This window comes from Cyrtonyx montezumae, unplaced genomic scaffold (assembly GCF_038088225.1).
Source record: "Cyrtonyx montezumae isolate F1298 unplaced genomic scaffold, pur_monq_1.0 scaffold_8, whole genome shotgun sequence".
NCBI lineage: Eukaryota > Metazoa > Chordata > Aves > Galliformes > Odontophoridae > Cyrtonyx > Cyrtonyx montezumae.
The window spans coordinates 76871274-76896698 of record NW_027072089.1 but is presented as its reverse complement, the minus strand read 5'-3'; the positions used below and the strand labels follow the sequence as shown (position 1 = coordinate 76896698).

The 25425-nt window shown below is 47.1% G+C and overlaps 1 protein-coding gene across 1 annotated transcript in view; it reads right to left on the bottom strand.

Annotated features, from left to right (window-relative positions):
• The window catches only part of PHLPP1 (PH domain and leucine rich repeat protein phosphatase 1), a 140939-nt gene extending 123013 nt beyond the window's left edge, over positions 1-17926 (bottom strand). Inside the window, exons 1-2 of the mRNA XM_065752666.1 lie at positions 17808-17926; positions 7618-9137 (exon numbers count right to left, since the gene is read on the bottom strand). Of these exons, the coding sequence (XP_065608738.1) occupies positions 7618-9137; positions 17808-17926 (1639 nt within the window). The remainder of the gene's footprint in view (positions 1-7617; positions 9138-17807) is intronic.
• Between the last annotated feature and the right edge of the window lie 7499 nt (positions 17927-25425).

Sequence of the window (25425 nt, the reverse complement as noted above, 5' to 3'; positions counted from 1 at the left end):
AAAAAAAACCTGTGTTTCACAGCTTTCAGTAGTCTTCTGATGGTATCTCTGACCCTTTTTAAAATGCACGCCCCCCACATACAATTAGCTTTACAGTTAGGAACATCCCATTGGCAACTTGTAATCCACCCTGCCTTGTGCTTACATCCATGTAACATTGGCATAAGAAGACACTGGCGGTCCAAACCTTTAACTTCAATACAGCCTTCTTTCAGGAGTTCAGTCCTTCATTCATAACAGCTTTTGTCATTAAGTGTTTTATTACACCAGGCAAGCTTTATAGCGTGAAAGACAACAATGACATACAGTATTAGCCTGTCTCAGATAATTATAATTCAGTTTTGCAAATGAAATGATTGCTCACTGGGACTGTCATCCCCTAGAGGTCTGTTTGTCCCACTACGTAATACACAGCAAAAGGAAAAATATGTTCCTCCATCATTTACAATTTGAGTTGATAAGCATCATAAAGTAACTGGTTGGATCTACCAGGGATTGCTTACAATCAATTATCTTCCAACAAGCAGATGAAACATAGAGTATCTTTGCTGTTTGTAGGGCTCTTCTCAAAGCCCAGTGCTCCTAACCTATTATCTGCTTTAAAAGGTTAGAGAGGATCAGACAGGAGGAAAAAAAGGCAGCGTCGGAGAACAACAAAATGTCATTGTACGGCAATCTGATCAGGAAGCTCACTGTTCAGTTGGAAACTTACTGGTTTCGAGGTAGCTTTAAAACTGAGGAGCTGCTTATCTAAGGCTTATATAGAAGCAAAACCTTTGTTAGAAAGGACTTAAAGGCTTTCTATACCATTTACTTTAAAGCAAATAATAGAGTGAACTAGGCATAGTTATTGTTTAAAGAAGCATGCAGCTTTCTGAAAGGAAAGGACTTGGTATTATTCTCATCAACTGAAGGTGCCTGAATCACAGGTTTTGTTCTACTGTTCAGAAATTCTCCCCTCACCAGAGCACACATTCAGAAGAGGAGTGGTCTGCTATTTATCTTATGTGCAGGTCTTACTATCTCTTTCTCTTTGGACACAAAGATTCATAAATTGAACAAACAGGAAGAGAAACTGCATTCAGATTACATAATTAGGTTTATGTAAATTGCACCTACAGCCTCAGCTCCCGAACTTCAAAGGCATTCCAGCTCCTCATTACTCCCTTGGAACAAGGCCCATTGTTTTGTTTTTATTTAAATTTGTTGGCATAGCACTTGGAGTGCTTGCAGATGAGAGGCACCGCTTAATGCGGCGATTATGGGGTTTCGAGAGTTACAAATACAATTCAGCACCGAGTGAAGTTGTTGGGAAGAGTCCCGCTGCCACTGAACAAGGCCACGAGCAAGTAACAGCCTATGAAGTTCAAAGGGCTGAAGGTAAATTTGGCCCACAAAAATCATTGAAGTTTTAAAAGCCTTCTCCGCTCTACTTGGATGTTTGAGTCTATATCTCTTAGACAGCTTCATTTCATTTTCCTTCTATACTGAGAACTAAAAGCTAAATGAGATTGGAGAGAAAAATCCCCTGAAACCTACTATTTTAAATCAATATGTAGGCAGTTGTTCGTAACTGTCAGATCAAGGAACGCACAGCTAGTTGGGCAATGAGTATTTTCAGCATCCCTCCAAATAAGTTGAAGCCAGCTGGAAGAAATTTTTACTTCCCCATCAACAGAAGAAGCTTCAAAGACAGTACGCTATGCTGTGAGATTAAGTGACTCCTCGGGAGGCCTTTCTTCTTGACTTAAGAGTTGTCATTGTTAAACAAAAATGTTCTCCAAAGAACAATTTTTGCCCCTAAAATAATGGCGAGTAGTGGGAGTTCAACAACACCACCAACACACAAGACATTCTACATTTCTATTCTTCCACGTACTCAAACCACATCCACAGAAGCAGAAAGACTCAGCAATCAGACAGACTAAAAGGGTCAGGTTTAGCCAGCTAACTCAACAGGGAAGCAAGAAGAATCCAGACTGTCGTCACTGGCAGAAAAACTACACTACCTAAACCCAATGACTACGTGACAGTGGCAGGGAGCTTGGTAGGGGCACCACCTACCCATGCTATGTTAGCAGGCCCCAAACAATGATAGTTTACAATGCTTTTTTTTTTTTTAGCAAACACTAAAGTGAGTGTGACAGCTCAGACACAGGAGAACATTGGTTCTATTATAAATTTTGCCCTACCTGGAGTGCCAATTGGAATTTCAACTGGACACAAGAGCACTGTTCAGTCACAACCCACACACGCCACTCCGTGCCATCAGGACAACTGCTGTGTTTCAACAGGCAAGTGACACGCATTCTTTGCATGCAACATTTTACCATATGGTAAAAAAAAAAAGTAAATCCACTCAATTTTAAGATACACCATAAATAAAAAGACTTAAGTCTAAAATTCGCCGATATCTAAGATGGCTTCAGTGATTAACAGCTGTGAACGGGCACTCAATAAGCACTTCTGAAAAACAGTATGTTAAGACAGCATAACTGGACAAATGACAGCCCAACTGGGAAAAATGAACTCCACAGTCAATAGGTTATTTTATTGTGAAAATATAAAATATTCTCCCCAAAAAGGTAATGCTGTACTTCACACAACTGTCCAGAAAAGCTATTTGAAGGGCAAAATTTACACAAAGAATAAAACTGGGGACTTCTGAGTAAAGCAGAATACAATGAATTTTCAAATAAACATTTCCTGACATAAAATTCAGTGTTTAACTACCACCATTCTACACACAACTCAGCCATTACCATGCAGCTGGAATTTCAACTGCGGTTCCCAATCTCACTCATGAGTGTCATAAGCAAGAGGTTATTGATCACTTTTAAATGAGGATGTTTTCTTCCTGTGAAGATTTTAAACTATCTTGTAAAAAGCCAAGTGTTTCAGAATTCCCATCTTAAAGGCAAATCTAGATGAAAAAGTTGAGACATTCATTCCTGAGCGAGTTTAAATCTTTTTAGGCATTTACAAGGCTTGGTTGCACTTCCCTCAGGCACTGCTGAGAAGGAAAAAAATTAGCTGGAATTATACTATCACGATAGCGATGCTTACAAATGACTTCAGTACATCTGTCCCTTCCACTAGAACTTTTTTCCCCACACTAACCGCAATTGACTGCATGCATAGGAGTATATTCCGTTTCTAATCCACACCGAGACCTCAGAAAAAAAGAAAAAAGAAAGAAAAACAAACAATAGAACAGGTAAAATGCAACACTCTGGGTCAAAGAATAAAGTTATCACCAGGTTATTCCAGACACGGCTTCACAGAGCAGAAATCCCCATGCGAGCAAATGCTCTAAAACACAGCAATAAAATTGAGTCAAGAGAAACAGCTGAAAACAGACACATGCAGAGATTTATTTTATCTTATCTAAAATGCCAGTGTGCTGCATCCCACAAACAGAGAAGTGATTAAACACTGAAGACTGAGTCAAAGCATCTTTGCTTCTGCTGTCCAAGGCAAATAGAAAGTTACAAGTCAGTTTTCCTTTCTTACCACGTACTAACATCAGTATTTTTATACTATCATCTTTCCAAGAGCCATGCACCATTTTAGCTGCACAGCAGCCTGCCAGTGTCCCAACAGAACAGATGGATGTTTTGATTGCACAAAGGCATTTAGGTATATCAGCAGTGCCACCACCAAGAGGATGTTTATGTGCAATTTCAGAAAGAAAAAGAAGGAAATAGCAGGTGAGATAAAGATGGATAGTAGCAAAATATGAGAAGAAAAAGGAAAAGAAAAGGTGAACGCTACACTCCCTGGTGGAGTTCAGTTGAGGAACCTAACATTTATATATACAGTTTCTTTTAAATAAAGAACTGAAATCCACGTGTTGGTACTTCACACATATCTCAGTTATGGATGCTAGCCAGGAGCACAAGAGAATGTAAGAGCTGCAAGAACCGCTGTACTTAACAGGTGTTACATACCAAGGCTTAGCTGCAAGTCCCCCCAGCATTCCAGCACTATCTGCACTCACAGCCTTAGAGCCTCACAGAGCTGCCTGCCTTGGGAAGAGCCCATTCCAACTGGCACTCTTAGATAAGCACAGGCTATCGCTGCCCAGGGACAGGTGGAGCAAGCCCAGCACTGCTGCCATTTTACACTATCCTGCAGAGCAGAGCTAGAAGTTTCACTACTTCGGTCATGCCCAGATTGCCTGGGTTTAAATGCATGATGCAAATTAAATGAAGTCGTGTTCTGAAGTGGGAAGTTTTCTACATCGCTGCCTCTTGCAAGAGATACAAACACACAAATGATTACAAAGTGAACAAGATGTACATCCAAATCACACTGGGAAGGGAAAAAAAAAAAAAAAAAGGAAGATCACAGCAGCCCAATGGCAGAGGTTGTTTTTTCTTTCAGATGAAGAAAAGTTCACTCACTGGGACCTCATCTTCACAATCACAATCATAGAAAAAGCCATCCAAATGTGAACTAATTGATTTCATGTTAAATAAGATGTTGGATTTCAGAAAAATAAGTTAGCATCCCAAAGTCCTGCTCTAAGAAATAGGTATGTTTTGGGCACGCTTTCCCCCTCAACTTAAACATCTTAAAAAATTAAAAAATTATCTTAAATTGAGTTTACCAATGCATTTAATAGCTGGGCTGATTTATTCACCAAGAGGTGCATGCAGCAAACATCCAACAACTCAAAACACACTTCACAAAACACTTCTAGGCATACGGAGTTTCCTTCTATTGCTAAGCATCCAATACCTGGAAGTCTTCGTGGGACCTCGCTGGCCACACAAGGTGAGCAGTGCTAGTTGTTCCCACTCTTACCTTCACTCTGGACAGATCAGCATTTTCTGCAATGAAGTTTACGACAAAGCTGGCTCGGTTTATCCTCACAGCCTTCTAAAAGGTCACATGAGCAACAAGCCTCTCTTCACAAACAAAACCTGACAGCCAGTTGCAAAATTAACACCCTTAATCACATCTGGCATTTCTTTGCTTTCTGCCTATAGGCAGTCATCCACTGGAAGGCGATACATCTGATGACACCATCAGGTGCAGAAGCCCTGCGCCACATCCAAGAGCAGATGATTTAACGATAGCCAAGTGCCAGAATCAAGCACCATCATCTTTCAGTAAGAAAGCAAAACAGCCCCAAACATCCACCGTCCCAAGCCAGTATTGTAGTCCCAGACAAAATCTCTCAAGTCCCTTGCCACATAGATGCTACAGAGCACAGGGCTGAAGAGGATCCCATACCTACTTCTGAAAAAAGGTCTCAAAACAACAAAACAAGCAAGTGCTTCTGCAGTTTTTAAAATGGCCACGCTGGTGTAGGAGCCCATTTTCCTTTGGCATGCAAATTACAGGGAAGGCAAGGCCAGGCCACTGGGAGAAGTCGCGTTTTACAAGAATTATTTTTACAGAGCAATAAGGAATACTATAACTTGTTTTTGAGAAGCCTCCTGGATCACAGCCACTGTTATGGTTTTAGGAATAGTTTAGTAAATCTGACCTAATCAGTCTCCCAGCTACAGTATCAGGACTGTAATTGCACTATGGATTCTTATAGAGTTCCATAACCAGTCAAGGAGTATCTCAGCAGAAAGCTATTTAACCATATCCTTTTAAAGAGAGATTAAGTACTCCAAATGATGGTATCTTTTGTTGAGATGGATTTCAACAGAGGGAGAAGCTGACATGCGTGGCTAGCCACTAATGCCCAGATCTGCTCAAATCAATGCTACATGGGGCAGAATCAGATGCTTACATCTGTAACGGGCTTTGTTTTAGCAACAGCGTTACAGCACAGCAATGCTCAGTCAAGAGAAGGAGGAAATCTAGCAGCTCAGAGCGCAAAAAGGAGAGGCGATTCAAAATGAATACACACTAACCACATCTTGGAGTGAGTTAAGACAGCACCCCAGTGCCACTTTTACATTCTCAGTGTCACATTTTGTTTTCTGAGCCTCAAATTTGAAACTGTGTGTTTAAAAAGCAGAAGGTCTGTGAACAGCTACATATTAAGAAAGCTGTATCGCTGCCGTAAAACCCCTGATGCTCTGCAGCTCTCCTAGTTAGTTTTCTCCAAAAGGTGTATTTTCACAGCTTCCACAGCTAGAGAAATCACCACCACGTGGTAATCACTGAAATCACTGGCTGTATCACCTTACTTTGTTTGGAATTTTTAGCATTGTTTCAGGACTAAATCTTCCAGCCTTACAATCGTCTCTCCCCAGAAACAGAGAAGCCCAGAAGTCGTCACTGCATTCTCCTCTCTCCACACTCTGAGGGGATTAGGGAAAAGAATTCTTCATAGAAGCGGTGCAATAAATCCAGCCTAAGTTTATGCCATTTTACATCAGTACAAGACCCGGATCACCAAATCCTACTGAGACTGCTTGCAGGAAATTACAATTGCAAGGGGATAGAGCTGCTGGTTAGATAGAGCTCTATCGACTGGGACAAGCCAGCCTGCCTAAGCCAATGAGTCCAGGGAAAACAGGAAACCGCTGCTAAAGCATTCCTTAGGGCATTCCTGGAGGACCATTTAATCAAAAAGATGCTTCCAACATCCCAACTCCAGAGCCAAATAGACTCTCAAATTTGATGCGTATTCCCTTTTAAGTCTCCTTCTTTTCCTCCCTTTCATCACCCAGCAGAAAAAAAACAAAACAAAGACCGCAAGGATGTCAAAAGGAGCTGGCAGGATAGTCACGGAAAATCAGTAGACAACATATCAACAATGCTTCCTTCCCTCTTTCAGCTGGAAACGCTCTGCTACAAGCACCGGATCACAGGTGTTTCAGGTGTTGACTGCAGATCCCCACAGAGAGATAAAGTTTTCAAAGAAACACTGCACTTTTGAAGCACAGAGGCACACTGCCCGGTACATGGAATTGCATAACACGTTTGCATTCATTTAATCCTACGTATGCTTACAGATTTACATTCCTATTTCAGAGCCTAGTACAAGGAAGCTCAGAGCGCACAAGCTACGTTGGCTATCGGGCTGTGACACCGAAATAAATAAAGAAGCCGAAACAGCCACATTCAGCAGGTAGAATTCATCACTTCACACACACTAAAAATAAAAATAAAAAAAGCTACGTGCAAACAGGCGTCACTGCGTGCGTAAGACTGACCGATGTCTCCTATTTTCTTTCCAGTGCATCCTGTTACAATGGGGCAACCTAAAACGTGCCGCCGGGAGCAGCACACCCTCCAGCACCACCTGCCGAACCCCACCCTCGGCAGCACCGCCAGCCCTCCCTCATCACGCGGACGCAGCAGTTTATTTCTGCCCTTCTCCTACCTAACTGCGTCCCGCTCAGTATCGGCGCACGGGAGATGTTTTTAAGCCCCCGTAAAAGAGCACCGTTGCATAACCGCGACGTGGGAGCTAACTTTTCCACCGACATCCCCCCCTCCCAAATCTCGCGCCCGGGGCTTCACAGCAGCCTCGGGAAGCACCCCATAGCAACGCAGCCGCTCCCTATAGCCCAGGGCCGAGCTGCAGGGACGTAGCCCCCATCTCCCCTCCCGCAGCCCTCCTCGCCCCCGGCTCCGCTGCGAGACAACGTCAGAGCGAAGCGCGGAACCGCACCACGCGAGGACCCGCGCGTCCCCACTCACCGGCGTAGAAGCGGATGAGGCAGCCGGTCTCGGCGTCCATGCCCTCCTCCTGCACCCGCCACAGGTCCCGGAAGCCCAGCTGCGAGAGGTAGTCGTTCTGGATCTGCAGCGGCTTCTCGTGGCCCTCCAGCCGCCGGCTGGTCTCCCCGTGCAGCTGCACGAAAAGCGCGGGCGGCCCCGCGGGCACCTCCCGGCCGTCCCCCGCCCCCGGGGACAGCTCTCCGTGCGGCGGGCGGCCCCGGTCCGGCCCCGCACCTGCCTCCCCGCCGTCGGAGGCCGCCGGCTCCGCCTCCAGCTCGTCCGACGAGGACGAGCCTCCGCCGCCGCCGCTGCTGTAGGGGTCCAGGCGGTCAGAGATGCTCTCGGCGCCCGGGCTGAAGCTCTCGCAGTCGGAGCCCGCCGGCCCCAGCTCGCCCAGCAGGGAGGGGCACGACAGCGGCGGCCCCGCCAGGTACAACTCGGCCGGCGGCGCCGCGGGGCCGCGCTCCCCGCTCTCTTCGCCGCCTCCCGCGGGCGGCGCTCCCCGCGTCCCCCGCCGGTGCCCGGGCCGCTCCCCCTCTGCCGTCGGCTCGGCCGCAGCCGCGGCGGGGCCCTCCTCGGGTGGCGGGGGCTGCGGGCCCGCCTTGCCCGGCACCCGCACCACGCCGCCGCCCCGCGGGCCGGGCTGCTGCAGGCGGACGGCCACCTCGGCCGCCGTGGTCTCCAGGGTGCAGAGCACCGGGCGCAGGTAGCGGTTGGCGTGGCGCTCGTAGACGTGCACGCAGCCCCGCTGCAGGTCCCGCCGCACCCAGTCCCGCTCCGGGGGCTGCAGCGGCTGCAGCTGGCGGGGCGGCTTGGGCAGCAGCGCCTTCCTGTCCAGGCTGCGGGTGCCCGGCGGCGCGGCGGCAGAGAGGTTCCTCTTCAGCCGGCCCCGCCGCAGCAGCAGCGAGCCGCCGCCCGCCCCAACGGGGGCCGCCAGCGCCGCGGGGGGAGCCGAGCCGCCGGCCGCCCCCCGCCTCCTCCGCTGCCCGCCGGCCGCCTCCGCTCCGCTCTCCACCGCCGCCGGGCCCTTCCCGCCCGGGGAGCGCTCCACCGCTTCTCTCGCTCGCTGCTGCTGCGCGGGCTCCATCGCCCGCGGGGCCGGGACTGCTGCCGCCGCCCTCCTGCCGGGAGCGCCGCTCGGCCGGCGCGGGGAGGGGGGAGGAGAGCCGAGCGGGGCGAGGCGCCGCGCCCCGGGAGCTGCGGGGGGGCTCCGCGTTCCGCCGCGCGCCCGCCTCAACCCCGCTCCCCAGCCGTCGCCAGCGCCATGAGGGAGGCGGGCAGCCAGCGAGCCCGGCGCCGCGCCCGCCCGCGCCTCATGAATATTAAGCGGGCCCGCCGTGACGACACCGCTCGCGCGGCGGGGCAGGGCTTCGCCCGTAAACACAGCGTGACGCCGGACGGAGGCGGTGGGAGCGCGCGGTGCTTGCTGGGAACGGTGGTCCGCTGCCACTACAACTCCCGGCGGTGCGTGCGCGAGCGCCTGGGTTTCCCGCCTCCCGCTTCAGCTGAGGCGAGGAGCTGCCTGAGGTCATTCCTTTTTAAGACGTTTAGTAAAGTCGCAGTGTAACGCGGTGCCGGAGACTCATGGGAAGCGCTGTGGTCAGCAGTAAAGTGGGGGTTGCGGGCAATTAACCGCTTACGTCGAAAAACTCCTTTGACAGTAGCAGCCCGTAGTAAAAGTGGCATGGGAGTGTGTTGCAGCCCGATTGTGCCTGCTCCGTGGTTACGAAGGTTACTCCAGGTCTCATGATTTAAATGAGTTAGGAAATGTACTTCACGTGCAAGAGCAGACACCGACACGTTCAGCAGAAGATAGCATGCTCCGAAGACGTTCTTGTTAGAGGTGCCACTTGAAATCAAAGGCAGCTTCGAGGAAACAGCCTGCTACCCTTGAAGGCAGTTCTTGGAGTGAAGCACAGAGAGGAGCTGTGCTTTCCTCTAATTGTCAGTTTCAAAAAATAATTGAGCACAGAGATCCTCAGATATGTCTTAGGAACATAGAGCTGGAAGGGAGGCCTCCTGGGACATCAGGTGTGCCCCCTCGTGACACAGATTTCAGGTCTCCCTACCCAACTGAGCATCCACTCAAAGCCATCTAAGTGAGTCTGCCCCCAGTACCACCCTGGTGGTCAAGAGCTTCCTTCCATTTTTCACTCTGAGTTGACACATGGGTGGTCTGTACCCATGCGTTCACATTGCCCTTTGACTCCAATAGCTTTTTCCTTTTTTTTTTTTTTTTGTTTTTCCTCTCCTGAGGTTCTACCCCCAGTGCACTTACAGGCAGCTGTTATATCCCTGAGCAGTCTGTGCATTCCCTTTTCTAGACTAAACAAGCTCTTTTTGCGTCCCAAGGCAAGATAATCTACACTGTGCAAGAACGCTGGTGGTGGGTAGCCTGTCCCTGAAGACGCACAAGGTCAGGCTTGAGGGGGCTCTGAGCAACCTGATTTAGCTGTGAGTGTCCCTGTTCATTGCAGCAGAGCTGGACTAGGTGACCTTTAAAGGTCCCTTCCAACTCAAACGATTCTGTGATTCTATGATAACGCAGAGTGAAGGTCATTTCGGTAGCCTCAGGTCACGCACGTGGCAGGGTGAGCTGGAGGAGCTCCTGCCCAGCTCTGCTCGATGCTGTGAGCCAGCGAGGGGCTGAGCTGACCTCACTTCTCCTGCTGCTCGTCTGACTTACTGCTGCCCCGGGCCTTGCTAATGAAGGGCTTTAGGCAATTAAAAAAAAACAAGTAGCGGCACTGAGGTCCAGAGGGTGGAAAATTGTTGGATTTGTCTCTGCTCTGTGAAATGTGCTCAGGATCAGGAGGTTGCAGTCAGCAGCACACTGTAGCCCACCCGTTTCCTGAATATTCAGGGAGCAATTTCTGTCACAGCCCAGCATCTCTCCCAACGCCAGTGGTACAGAGCCAGGTTATTTTCTGCTTTATGCAGGGAAGTGCATTTGAAATCTTGTAATTACATGCATGTTCAAATTGAACTCTTAGGCGGATGAGAAAACTGTGCTATTCTCCATTTCCAGGTAACTGATCGATGCTTTTTAATTCTCTTGGAATTGTGAATTTTGCTGCGGATTAACTACTGCTATGAGATGTGGGAATGGAGCTTATGAAATTGATTTTTGTCAGAGGGAAGTGGAAGGGTGAAACGCACATCTTCCTTTTCTAAATTTTGATTGATGATGGCTGTTTTGAAGAAGCAGTAAAATGAAACAGGATGGTTTGCAATCTGCAGTTCTCCAGCCAGAGTCTGGCAGTCTTGATGAAGAGTTTTCTAATTATAGGAGCTTTCTACAAAAAAACAAAAAAAAAAAGGGGGGGGGAGGGGAATAAAGAGTAGTTTATCACAGATTACTATGATTCCATACCAAAAGTCTTTATATCAAATGATCAAATTATACACACCTGCAGAAAGTGGCAGGAAAATACCAGAAGGCCTTGAAACCCAACGATGGCTTTTGTGTAATATACCCAGCTACCAGAGACAGAGAGGCAACAGTACGTACTGCCTTTGTAGAATCAGTTTTGCCATAAACTATACAGCTATACTCAAAGAGAATTTTTTAATCGTATCAGATATACAACAATTACACAATTTGTTTGTTTGTTTTAATCAAGATATTCTTTCAAAAACAAGACAAAGAACAAAAAACAAAAATAAAACATGCCTTCATTAAATGGAAATTACTGAATCCCCATTCCTCGACTGCAGAAAACTTGGCTGACAAGTCAGTTCTGGATGAAAAGCTGATGAGCACCGAGAAATGCTAACGTGGGAAAAATTCTGTTCATTCTTCCTCTGCTATAAGTCATCATCAGTGGTGCTGTTGAACGTTCATCTGTGATTTAAGGAGGTATAAATCACGCTGGTGATTGCAGTTAATGTGTGAAGGTGAGGAGGGAGTTCAGGAAGAAGGAATTTCATGTCCTTTATAATGCTGCGAAATGCTAGGGGGCTTGTTCAGCTCTCTTTAGTAGCCTGCTTTTCTAGTCTGGGAGATTTTCCCTACAGACATAGAAGCAAGAGACTGATTTCAATGTCAAAATACTGAAGCAAAAGGCAAAACATTTGCCGCTGTAAAAATAATTCAAGGAGCAGGAGAAGGATGAGCAAAGGGACCATTTCGAGTTCAATGGTATAATAATATCCTTCATTGTAAAGGGAAATTGAACATCTTCATACGGAAGCTCTTCTGACAATAATACCTAATTTTATCAGTAATGATGACTTCCAGTCTTTAAAATGCTAGGTATGCACCTGTATGCCTCATCAATCGGAGGGGCTGTCACAACTGTAGGAGCAAATTGGGTATGCACATAACAAGGAACAGAAAATTTACGCTGATTGCTGCTCCAGCTGTGAGCTTAAACACAACAACGCGTGCGCTCTGGGCTGCTTGTGCTCATCTGGGAATGTGAGGTCTTCAGCGTAGTAAGGCATTTAAGATGGTGCTTATTCATCAAAACTCTTAATTATAAATGTGCTTGTAGATCGAGCACACAATTAAGAACCGTTCTTGAACGGAGAAGTTTCCATTAATTGATGCCTGAAATAGAGTTAGCCTTTAAATTATCTAACGGGTCGCACTTGTGTTTATATATTCAGGAACGGCAGAGTTGCATTGCCTGGAGGCTTGTTTGTACTTACAGCCCCCTAAATAACTTTCAGCAAGGCTTGATCTGTGTTTCCAATTCCAAAACCACTTCCACTCAAGTTCTATCAACACCACTAAACGTTATTCGGCTCTACACCTCAAAGCACTATGCAAAAATATAACCATTTCCATGTTACAGAGAGAGGAAAAAAGAGCCCAGTACCTTCCTGGCTGCACGTGAAGCTCTCCAGAAGGCAATGCGCAGAGCTCAGGTCTGTGCATCCTACAGGCAGGACATGAGGCTGTGAAGCACCCCTCTGGCTGAAAGAACATCTTGCCCCTGCTTATCCTGGGCTGGAGCGCTCTTGTTGCAGTGGTTGGTTGGCACACAGCAGCAGTATGTGGCTCTCCCATCCCTGAGGAGGAAGGCCTTTCCTCTTGCAACGCCCTTGGTTGCCATTTAGATTCAACTTCTGGCAGAGCTGAGCTGTACTGCACTCAACACAGTACGGTTTTCCTACGCAATCACCAGCAATGTAGTGTGGAGATCCTTTGGTTGCACAAATGCTTCCCGTTGCGACGTACGCAGGTTGCAGTATGTCAGCATTGCAGTTAAACTGTTTAGAAGCACAGTTTCGTTGGTGAATTTTGGACTTGCTTCTCCAGCACAAACTTGTTGCTTCCATCACGTATGAAGAAAGCAATTTACAGAAATAAATGCCAGCTTCTCCATTGCTGAAAACCTCACACCAAAGAAAGATATTCAAAAAGAAATACCAGCTTTGTTGCCAGGATTGATTACAGGTTTGTGTAATATATTCTAGTGTCATGTTAAATCCTGCATTAAAATTAAAGCATTATTTTACAGATTTTGTTTTTCATTTGTGTTGATATTAAAAATGCAAAGCTAGACCTTCTAATTCCCAGTGGATTCAGCAACCTCTATACACTAATCCTCTTACTGCATCTTTGGCTCTTCCATTTTCAGTTGCATATTTTGTTTGTTTGTTTGTTTGTTTGTTTTTAAAGGAAAAGAGCTTCATTTGCTGTTAGATGTTAATGCACTGAAAGATTCTCTTCCAGAACTGTAAAAATCCTTCCTTGTAATTATTTTGTTTTATCTTTCACGCTCGTATGGCTTCTTAAACCCATTTTGTTTCAGAGCCTTACAACTCCTGGAGGTACAGTATTCATCACCACTGATAGAGACGGATTATGGTGGATTCATTAAGCTGTAACCACCACAGAGACTTGGATGCAGTGTTTTTACATACTATATAACCCTAACCAGCATGGCTGGCACATTTGAACTGACCCAGGAGATCCAAACGTTTTCGGTATCAGTTTTTCATGAGGTTAGTCATCTCCCACTGATTTGCTTGGAAGCATCTCAGCCAAGTGATGGCACTGCCTGTTGAAGGGCCATACACAAAGCCCTTTCACAAAAGCTGAGCATATTTCTGCCGTACCGCTCATTTGGCATCAAGATTTGCTTAGAAAGCACATTCCCCTTCTCCCTTTTATTTGTCACTTCTGCATGATATGCTGCCCTGTGACTCTGGGGCTGCCCAGGCAACCGGGAGGTGGAAATGCTCGGCATTAATAGGAATTATGCCTTAACAATCATAGAATTGTAGGGGTTGAAAGGGACCTCTAGAGATCATGGAGTCCAACCCCCTGCCAAAGCAGCTCCCTAGCCCAGGTAGCACAGGTAGGTGTCCAGGTGGGTCTGGAACGTCTCCAGAGAAGGAGACTCCACCACCGCTCTGTGCAGCTGTGCCACTGCTCTGTCACTGCACTGGGAAGAAGTTCCCACACACATTTGTGCAGAACTTTCTATGCATCAGTTTCCCCTTGTCCTATCACCACACACTGCTGAGAAGTCCAGCATTGTCCCTTTGCCTCCCGCTCCTGAGATACTTATAGACGTGGATCAGGTCCCCTCTGAGTCTTCTTTTCTCAACACTGAACAGACCCAGGTCTCTCAGCCTGTCCACAGAAGGGAGGTGTTCCATACCCTCAATCATCTTTGTAGGCACTGCTTCAAGGCAGTAGGAGTCTATCTCATAGATGCATATTATTCACTTGTGAATGAATATCCGCTGATGTGAGAACAGTGCCACGGAAGATAAACTTTCAAAATATGTGTTACTGATTATTTATATCAATACAGAGTGCTACTAATGGCTGCATCTACAGTAATTTACTAGAAGTGTGAGCACAGATGCACATCATGCACTTTGAAGGAATTATGTAACTTTATTTCTTGAACTTGAAAGGCGTATCTTGTTAAAAGTAAACATAGAAATCCTCCAAGGAGCTTAATAAAATAAAGCCTTACACAATTAAAATATTGGCAGGATCAGCCTGAGGGTGATACTAAAGTAGCCACCTCAGCAGTGACCATATAGTTGTAGTGCTGTGCATGAAATTAAAAATGCTTTTAGCAATACACTTGGACAACATGAATGAACCCAGTATTAAAGAATGAATCTAGAGAAAACATTCAGAAAAATGAGGCCAGCATGTGGTCTGTAGGTTACAGGGCTCCCCAGGTGATGACCAGGTTGTGTTAGGTCCTGCCTCATACCCTCCGTAAGTCTGTGTGGAAGCTGTCCTGGTGCGGGCGGGGAGCAGTTACCATTTTGGCTTCCAGATTTCAGTTAGGTGAAAAATGATTCTGCTCTGTAAGCTTTGCAGATGTTGGCCAGAGCACAGCAAATCATGGTCACAGGTATTTCATTGGCATCCAAACTGTTTCAGGGGCAGCATCGTTCTGCTTTCAGCTTTCACAGGTGCCCTGTGCTGTTCTGTGAATGCCAGGAGCAGAGCTGAGTGCTCTGTGTGTCTCCATGCAGTCGTGCCTCGAGCAGAATCATTGAAGAGGTTGGACAGGAAGAGACCCTGGAGGTCATCATTCTGTGAGCACCAAAGTGAGATCACATCGCCCAGGGCCTCGTCGTACACAAAGCACAAGTCAGGCAGGACTTTACAGGCTGAAATTAGCAGTCTGACTCACAGGACAAAAAACTCATCATCAGTGAGATGGCTGCTGAACACGCATAACGACAGATTGTCAAACACGTAACTAACCAACAGCTCCGTTCTTTCAGAGTTGAGGAGCAGAAATCATTTGTGACATTTCCAGTCTACGTCCTCTCAGGAGCATAAAGATGACCACCGAGGATGGTCTTGCCAACAACGTCCTGCTGAAGGATGCTGTTACTGCAGTGTGCCAAGGGGACGTGCAAGCAGTACGGTGGCAGGCAGTGTGGGACAAGCAGCTCCAGAAACCTTCCCCAACACTGCTGTAATGGGATGCTGGCTTCTCCCCAGAAGCCCAAGAGCGTAAATCCCTTCCAGAGCCCTTGTTTATTTTTATGTACGTATAACTAGCCCGCCAGCCCTCTTTCAAATCCTGCTAAGCTTTTGGTTGTGATGGCACTCAAGAGGAATGGATTCCACTGAGTAATTGCACGCCGCACAAGAATTTATTTCCTTTTTATCAGTTTTAAATGCATCCCTTTTCAATGTAATTGAACATTCCCTTGTGTTTATACTGTGAAAGCGAAACCAGCAGCGTGTGTTTATGAGGGCATTTGCTGGACAGAGGCTGAGACTGGCTTCCCACAGCTCCAAACCAGGGGAAATCAAGCAGAGAAGAATAAGCAAATCAGTGGTTCTGTTTAATCAAACTCAACAGTAATTTGCAACTAAAGAAAAATCTTATTCTTGAGCATTTTCGTAGGAAAATTAGTCCTTAGACAAAAGATTTTTGCTGTTTTTTTTCCCCCTATTTTCCACCCAGGAATGATTTCATACATTTTCTTTCTTTAAGGGAAAAGTCAAGCAAGCACAAAAAACTTAGCCCTTCGTTCCAGCTGCAAAACATACACAAGAACACCTCTTATTAAAAGGGCTAATTAAGCACATGATCCCCTTTCCCTTCTCATAAAAGTTGCTGGAAAGCAACCCAAGCCATGTCCTTATTACAGCTGTGCTCAGAAAGCTCCTTCCTTGGCAGGGAAGGGTACAGCATGACTCTGTTCCTAGATTCCCTGATGCGCTGGGCTCGCAGCACATGTTTACACACTGCTTTACCAAGGAAGAGCAACATGGGCAGAAGTGTTTATTTTTGGTGTCACTACATTTCAGCAGATGTTACAGGCTCAATTATCCCAGTACTTCAACTGTAACATTGCACTTTTCTCTAAGCTCCATTTATTTGGCTGAAACCCTTTTGTTGGAAGACACTGCCTTCTGTAAGCTGGAGCTCCAGCACGGTTGAGCTTGACAGCTACCTTTGGTAAGCAAATTTATCCTTTTGGATTGATTCCACGGCACAGCTACAAATCACATTTGACATACAGCTGAATGGAACACGTTTTCTTAACGTGGACTATAATACACCTGCCCATTCTAGACTACCCAGTGCTTCAGCGCGGGCTCATTAGTCACAAAGAATACGTCAGCGTTCAAATAAACCACGCTTCTGCAAGGCAGGAGAAGTCTACATGCAGCATCCTCAGGGGAAAGGCGAGCATCGCCGTGTGTCGGGAAACAAAGCGACACATCCCACAGCTCCTGAGTCACAGCTGGGAAATGCAGCACGGCCATTATTCCATTCTGAGATCGACCGTGATGAGCTGTGTTGGAGCGGTAGGCAAATTTAAGAAGTGGGGATCACTTGACTCATTTTGACTTCCTGCCTTTGCCAACTCTATGAGCACATACCACGGTTACCATTCCTTCCTGCATCACCTTGTGCTGGAGTTACCTGTGAAAGAGAGCTGTGTGTTTATAATTCATGTAACATAAACATTTTTGACCTGTTTGGAGGAGCACTTGTAATTTAGTGTAAATGAAGTTGAGAATAACTGGAAATAATAAGCCAAGCAAATAAACTTGTGTAGAAATTGGCCAGGTGCTAAGTCAAGCAAGGTAAAGCAAATATTTCAAGAGAATCGAATCGTTTCCTTTAAAATCTTCCTGAACACACAGATATGTCTCTCTCTCATCCCCTGCTTTACGAACACACGTACACATTGGTTGGTGAGACAGCAGGAGCTGTCACCGTACCACACTGCAATCTATAGCAAGACAAAACAGCTTTCTGCTGTTTAACAGAAATTCAGTAGAGCGACAAGGAGAGGGGATACATTAAAGTTTTATCATTTTAGTGGCAGCATTCTCCAGAGAAAACAGTAATAAATTCCCTACCCTGTGACTGTCTAAATAGATTATCCAACAATTATTATTAATTATTAATCACCCTGTGACTCAGAAGCCACCCGTGGCCGTCTACTGCAAGAATCCTACAGCTTTTGCAACCTAATGATATGATTTTCCAAATTACAGTGTCGCAATGCTAAACCATATGAAAGGTCGATGGGAGAGGGAGTGATGAAGCGATATGAACGTCTCAGGTTGTACCTTGCCTTGCTGGCAGTAGGTGGTGAAAAAGCAACCCAAGCAAATTCAGAGAAAACCAGTTAACTTCCAGATTACTAGAACTGAAATGGGAGTTGAAGGCATTTTAAAGGGTCTGTGGAGGGATTTGTGAAAATACCTTAGAATAGTCCAGTAGGTAAGAACATCTTTTTGTCTTCCATTACCCAAGAACACCTTTTCCAACCCGGTGTACAAGCGGCAGGGCTGAGAGCTGCGATTCACATTATGTATGCGCATCCTTGGCTGCTCGTGTTTGCCACACAGGAAAACAAGATTGATTTCTCATTCTTAAGCACATTTGTAACGTCTGTGCAAATGAATGTAGGACACATCCCAGCAAGATCAATATTTATGCAGCCTACTTTGGAAAGAACAAGAGAGTTGCTTCAGCGCAGCAGGGGACCTACTCATTGGCTTTCCTGCAGTTTCCTCTTCTCCTCCATTTCCACACAACTTGCCTGCTGGGTGCTCGCTGCTGATTAGAAATAGCACTAACAAAGGGGCACCCCCAGGCCACCTGGAGCAGTGGGACCCCATACAGCCAAACATGGCACTCCATAGCCTCAGTCTGCAGTTTCCTCCAGTCCCATCCATCTGCTTCTGTGTGGCTCACGGCTGCTCACACTTCATGCCACTTGCAGAAGAGCAGCGACCAATTATCCTAATTAAATGCAACGATGGAATATTGAATACCGTGGTTTATTTCCTGCTCTAAAGGTTCGGGTCTTTAGTGTATGCTTTCCCCATGTTGCCTGTCGCAGCTCATCTCGTGCATTCATTTTGTGTTACAGAGCTGGGAGAGTGAATGGTACCCACAATAAATCAAAAGGCAGAAAGGTAACACTAAAATGTGCCAACCTTTCCGCAGCATGCCCATGTTTAAAAGCAACCCCACCAGCATTGTTTCCAGCTCTCGCATCCCTTGCTCTTAGGAGGCTGCAGCTTCACTGATCACTGGCAGAAGGTGGCCTGTACGAATTGTCTTCTTTCCACCCTATTTATCAGTAGGCTTTTTTTTTTTCCCTGGACCTGGATAAAGTTAGAGGCCCTCAAGATCACCTGCTCGCATGGGTATCTGCAGAGCTGTATGTGTCTTTAAAAATGAGTTGGAGTTCGAGATCAGCAGCCTCACCGTACCCATGCCCTCTGACTCACAGAGCTGGTTTCGCTCTCCATCTCATAAAACACACCTTGCAGATATAAAACCCATTCTCAGCAAGGATTATGTTTTTTTCCAAGGGGCTCCACCATGATTCTAGCATTACAAACTCCAGGTTATTAATGAACCTTCATTTCCATGGCTGTACCACTGAAATGCAGCATTGGCAAATAGCACGTTGAATGCCTCTGCTGTAAATAGTTCGATTTTCCTGAGTAGCTAACCAGGCAATAAGAACTCTGTCACTTTTATGTTGACAAAGTATCTTAGTTACTAAGTAACTATAGAGATGTTTCTCTTCTGCTTGACGTAATCACAAAACGCCTTTCATTAGCTCGTGAAAATGTTAGGGCTCAAAGCATAATTCCTACAATACGCTTCCCTGTTTGCAGGGAATGCAACTTACGGTGACCTATATCAGCTAAGAAGATTTCCTGCTTATTTCCCCATGCCTACGGCCCCTTACAACCAGGCTGAGAAATCTGCAGCCACTTCCCAGACCGTGAGCTCAGCCCCTATTGGTTTTGCGGCATCCCTGATCCCCACGCAGACCTCTCTCAGGCTGTCCAACCAGAGCAGGCTTTGCCCTTGGCGCTGGCTGAAGCTTTGGCCTGCCATGCCGTCCCACTCAGGGATAGCATGCTACAGGTGCCGTTTGATCACATTAGTGATATAGTAGGTGTGATGTTGTTTCAACAGATGTTTTTTCCTCAATGCTAGGAGGTGACAGAGGCTCCACTGCCTCCCAGACAGGCTGTCCCCTGCCCTGCTGCCCCGGCTGGCTGTGCGTGTTAGGGAAGAAACTTCCTTGCTACCCCACAGGCAGAGCAGGGTAATTCTGTTCCTCTCTTTGGCATGTTGCAATGCTCTTATTTCCTCCTTCCTTCACAGGATAACAACTAAAGGCAGCTTTGCTTGTCCTCCATCACATCTTACAGATGACTGCTTGCAGCTCGGACTTTGTTAGCCAGATCTCCAGGTATCGGAGGTCAGAGTATAGCCGCCAGCCTGCAAATAACTGACTCCTGTATCGCTGCCAATGCACAAATAGCTAACTTCTGCACAGCCTCCTCTGCCTTCCTTGCTAGGGGCACCTGCCCTCATCCTTTTGCCATTGCTGTTAATTGCATCATCCACCCACAGGCAGCTGATGTTACAGGGAAAAGAAGTCAAACATAAAAGGCACTGGGCATCTCTCCCACCAAAAGGAAAGCCGCCAAAGCTCTCCCGTTTCAGCACATTTCTCCACAATTACTGCCAGTACGGCTGCTCTGTGGCTGCTGGCAGTCCCAGTGCCCCTTTCCAGTAGCACCTGGTTTCCACCTCACTCTTCTCCCACTCTTGTACACGTGGGCTATGCTTGGCACTCAGTTCGCCAGCCCTATGTGTCTTCTGCCCACTGTTCCTGCCTGGGATGCAGAGGGATGAGAACAACAGCTAGAGGGAGTGAGCAGGGGCAGCAAGCCCTGGGGCCACTCAGAAACCCAGCAATCAGCCAGCCGGTTCCACAGAAATCCACCTTTCTTTCCTTCCTTCTCCTTGGATGACAAATAAAAAAGAAACTTACATCAACACAGTGGTGCTCTCCTCCTTGTTTACAGAGATCCCTATCTGCAGGTGATGGCAGGCTGTTAGCCCTGCCTCATGGCTGCAACCCGACAGTGTCACGCCAGGCCCTTACCAAGTGTGCAGTAAGAGTGGTGCCACTGGGCAAACACATCCCTCTTTTCTCCAGCTAGTATTCCCAGCAAAAAATTTAGGGAAAAATATTTGTCAGTCTCTGGAAGACTTGTTCCATTTGCTTGGGGCTACACCTATCCATGGAGTTAAACATTTATCAACCCCAGTGGAGCTGCAGCCAGAGGACTGAACAAAAGCTGAACGCTTCCAAACAGAAGTCAGCTCACAGTGCCAGAAGATGCGGTGCTCAAAGGAAATTAAGATGAGCAAGATTGCAAAACTGAGATGCCTGTGCTTGCAAATTACTTGCAACAAGTCCAACAATTACCTGCCTGGTGCTGTTGTTTTACCTTTTGCCTACCACCGGGTATGCAGCTAAGCTCATTACAGTGCAGCATTGAGTCACCTCATTTGTCTGCAGCTAGTTATTGGCCATTACAATAACAGTAGTGTGATACATGCAAAAGCACGCCAGCATTGTGTGGATGCCTTCTTCCTGGAAGCATTCAAGGCCAGGCTGGATGGGGCTGTGAGCAACCTGCTCTACTGAGAGATGTCCCTGCCTATGGCGGGGGGTTGGAACTACATGATCTTAAAGGTCCTTTCCATCCCAAATCATTCTACGAGTCTATGATTCTTGTGACCACGGTGGCTGTATTTGACATTCTGTCCAGCTGCAACTTTGTCCAACAAGAGCCCAACTGCAAAACACTCGCGGTTGAATTAGGAGCAGTTTGAGGGGCAGAGTGGAAAGCTCAACCATGTGCAAACACACCCGCATTGTGATTACTTCCTCCCTAATTGCAAATGAGCAAAGCCCAGCCATTTTTCTTTCCATCTGGGTTGGATTTGAGAATAAGTGATGAGTGGTGTCCTTCAGGGGTCAGTACTGATGCTCTTTCATACCTTCATCAGTGACATTGCCAGTGGGATTGAGTGCACCCTTAGCAAGTTTTCAGATGACACCGCACTGTACAGTGCAGTCGACATGCCCAAGGGAAGGGATGCCATACAGACAGACCCAGACAGGCTCAAGCTGTGAGTTCAGGAGAACTTCATGAGGTTCAACAAAGCCAAGCACAAGGTCATACACCTGGGTCACAACAACCCTTGCCGTACAGGGGTACAGCCCTGCCAAGAAGGACTTGGGAGTACTGGTGGATGGCAAGCTGAACACAAGCCAGCAATGTGCCCTCACAGCCCAGAAAGACAACTGCATCCTGGGCTGCATCAAAAGCAGCATGGACAGCAGGGTGAGGGAGCTGATCCTACCCCTCTGCTCTGTGCTGGTGAGGCTTCACTGGAGTACTGAGTCCAGATGTGGAGTCCTCAGGGCAGGTGAGGCATAGACCTGGTGGAGAGGAGGGCCACAAACATGATCCTTGGAACAGAACACCTCTCCTTTGAGGAGCTGAGAGGGCTGGGGCCTGGAGGAGAGAAGGCTCTGGGGAGACCTGAGAACAGCTTCTCAGATCTAAAGGGGTGCTATAAGAAAGAAGGGGACAGACTTTTCAGCGGGGTCTGTGGTGATAGGACAATGGAAACGGCTCCAAACTAAAAGAGGGGAGAATTCAATTGGATATGTTTTTTATAGTAAGGGTGGTGACACACTGGAACAGGTTGCCCGGAGAGGTGGTAGATGCCCTGCCCCTGGAGGTGCTCAAGGTCAGGCTGGACCGGGCTCTGAGCAACCTGATTTCTCTGTAGGTGTCCCTGTTCCTTGTAGGAGAGTTGGACTAGAAGACCTCTAAGGGCTCCTTCCAACCCAAACCTGTCTGTGATGTGATGATACAAAAGGAGACCAGAGATTACAACAGGAGTCATTACTTCCGTCTCCAGGTGCTGTATGCATCCAGCACGTGCAGTCTGAGAGTCATTTTCTAGCCTCCCCCACTTACAACCGATGCCATCAAGCAGCTTATTCTGTAGCAGGAGCAATTCTTCCCACTCCTTCAGATATCGGCAAAGAGAGTTATTGCTGCAGTTTGGCTAAAATCCTTAAATGGAGCGGGTGTGTGGGGATAACAAAAGCTGTGAATCAGCTAGAAGAAAGAGCAAAAAAGGAAACAAGGATTGTATCACTGGCTGCACCTCAAGTGCTAATGGAAATCTGGCCTGCGTGCAGCAGATTGCAGATCTGATGGGTGCAGTGTAGATCCTGGTCACATCCTCCTCTGGCACTTGGTGCTGCTGCCAAAATACATTCAGATCTTGGTTACTGACCAGAGCTTTTGTAAGGTTTTGAAGGAAAGTACATATAAAGTGATTATATAAATATCATTTATATGTGTGTATGCAAGACAATTGGAAGTTTTTGCAAAAACATGCAGCTGAGTATTCCTTTCAGCCACCTTGCCAAGGACAGCCACCTGATTGAGGCACACCTTTTTTGGGGAGAGGGCAATAGAAACACTCTTGCCGATGATTTATTGCCATGAAGAACAGAACGAGTGTCAGTACCGTGTCCTGTTCACACCCTGGATAAGACCTTAAGTCACAAGATTTTACCTTTCAAACGTTCCTCCTTGCAGCAAGCCCTGTGTTTACCAAGAAACATAGGCTATAAAGAGCGGGTTCCGTTTGGTACAGCAATACACACAGAGCGATCATTCTGTGGTTTGGAAAATCCCTTGCTGTTTTCCTTGCACATCTTGAGAACGATCCCTTCTTGCCAAGGCAAAAGCTCAGGCTATCCTAGATTAGAAGCTGCAGCTCCAAGGGTGATGAAGAATCACATCAGAACAATACACTTCCTGCCTTCACAGACCGTTTCTCCCACCTAACCGCAGAGCCAGGCTCACTCTCCCTGATCTACCTTCCACCGAAGCTGCCTTGGATGCACTGTTGCCCTGGGGAGCCCCTGACATTTGAGGGGAGAAATAGGACTTGGTGTCCTACCACAGCAGACACTGGGTATCCATTAGAAAGTGTTCCCTGGCCTATGACAGGCGCATTAATCTTGATGTACAACAAATTAAAAACCTTTTATCTCTGTCAGGACAGTTTCTGTGATGCACACACAAGTAAAGTTTCTAGAGGCTGGGGCACGCTTCGTTACCTGAAATCAATTAGTCAGAGTTCCTTGATCTTCAGCACAGGATCCAGCAATTGTGCAACTCTGGAAAAACCTCCTGTTGCACAATAAGATTTGGTGTCACCTCCATCTCCAATACAAGCGTACAGTCAAGGCAGTATTGCGAGCAGTGGCCTATTTCTATATCTCACATACCTCTCCCTGCCCGCCTGCGTACAGCTGCACATACCAAACACTGCCTGCCTGCTGGGGCAGACAGCAGGCAATCCTTTCTGCATGGGGTGAGAAGCACGAGGAAAACGAGGTCAGAAGCTGAAGTTTGTCCCTGGCCACCTTGATTTGTATATAAGTACCAGCGATGAGGACATCTCACAAAGGGGAAAGATGACTGGTCCTCACCCGAAAAGACTTCAACCCCACGTTCCCTGCCCTGAATGAACCTTTCAGAAGAAAATATGAATCATATCACAGGGATTTGAGTTCTACTATGTCCCCTGATCAGCAGGGACGGCGGACAGAGCACAGCTTTTTGCAGATGTGTATGGACCAGCCCTCACCTCACAGCTCTTGCAACACCCATGCGATGGGCAGACAGTGAGTGGGCCTTCTCAAGGCATTTAAGCTCTGACTCCCACCGAAACCAGAAGGAAGAAGTCAGCCTTGAAGATGTGGCTTAAATGAAGCAGATGATCACACAATGTGTTGCACAGTGGTGGAGAAGACAGTAATCCTTCTGTCTCCTGAGCCCCAGCCTTCTGCTCTTCATGCCCAGCTTCGTGCCAGAGTGCTTAATCTCCAAGAAGCTTATGCTAAGATTTCTGTGTTTGTTTAAATTTTAAAATGAAACCTAATCCCCTACAGGGAAGCCTACATCTCTATTTTTTTTTCCCAGCCCAGCCCAGAGGCAAACATCCCTACAACTTCTCTGCAGATCTGCTGCCACAGAGGAGATGAAATGTTTTGGTTTTTTTATCCCCTTCATTGATTTTTTTCCTAGGTTCACGAAGGGTTCACAATTCGAGAGTGATGGTCCTGGGGGTATGACTATCCATTTTAAGTGCTTTATTTTGCATTAAAGCATTGGAGGACGGGCTGCAATAAGAATGGTGTGGTCAGAAATGCCCGAGGGCTTGTTCCTTCTCTAGAGGTGGCCCCCCCCAGTTTCTCTTAAAACATGCCTTTGACCTGATTTAGTTAGAGCAGCACAGAGGGCAGCAGCCATTTTACCCAAGTATGGTGCAATTCATTTCAGGTGCACAGACCTCAGAGGGATTGCACTCCACGGGCAGCGGAGGGAAGGACCCACCTGCTTCAGGTCCTGCTGTCCCATCACAATCTGTGAGCACCTCATTTATCTGCTGGGCTTCATCCCCAGTGTGTGAATGCTGTGCCACTGTGTGAGACACAGGGATCTTCTGGGCACTGAACCTTGGGGACCGGAGCCAGATTTTGAAGAGGGTGGGGTAGGGCTCCTGCCAGCACCAGGTGTCAGTGGTCACATAAGGTCATGTTTTGGCCACCACAGAAAGCAGACCCGGGATCTGTGTTCAGGTGTGGACCTTGACTATCCGCATAGCTGGAACATTACCCACCCAATCACATTGCACCACATCTGCTGGAGATGTGACCTGGTTTCCAAGCCATCTCCTGCCTCTTGGTCACGACCCTTCCAGTGACCTTGTTATTGGAAGTGGTTAGGGCACATAAGCTGGAACGGCAAAGGTGAAAAGGTGAATGTACTGACAGGAGAGCTGCAGCACAAGGAACATATTGGACAGCTTCAGCCTGAAGAAATGCCACCTGGTAACCCTGCCGTGTCCTGCTGCTGGACTTGCTCCAGTGGGTCAATGCCCCTCATGTACC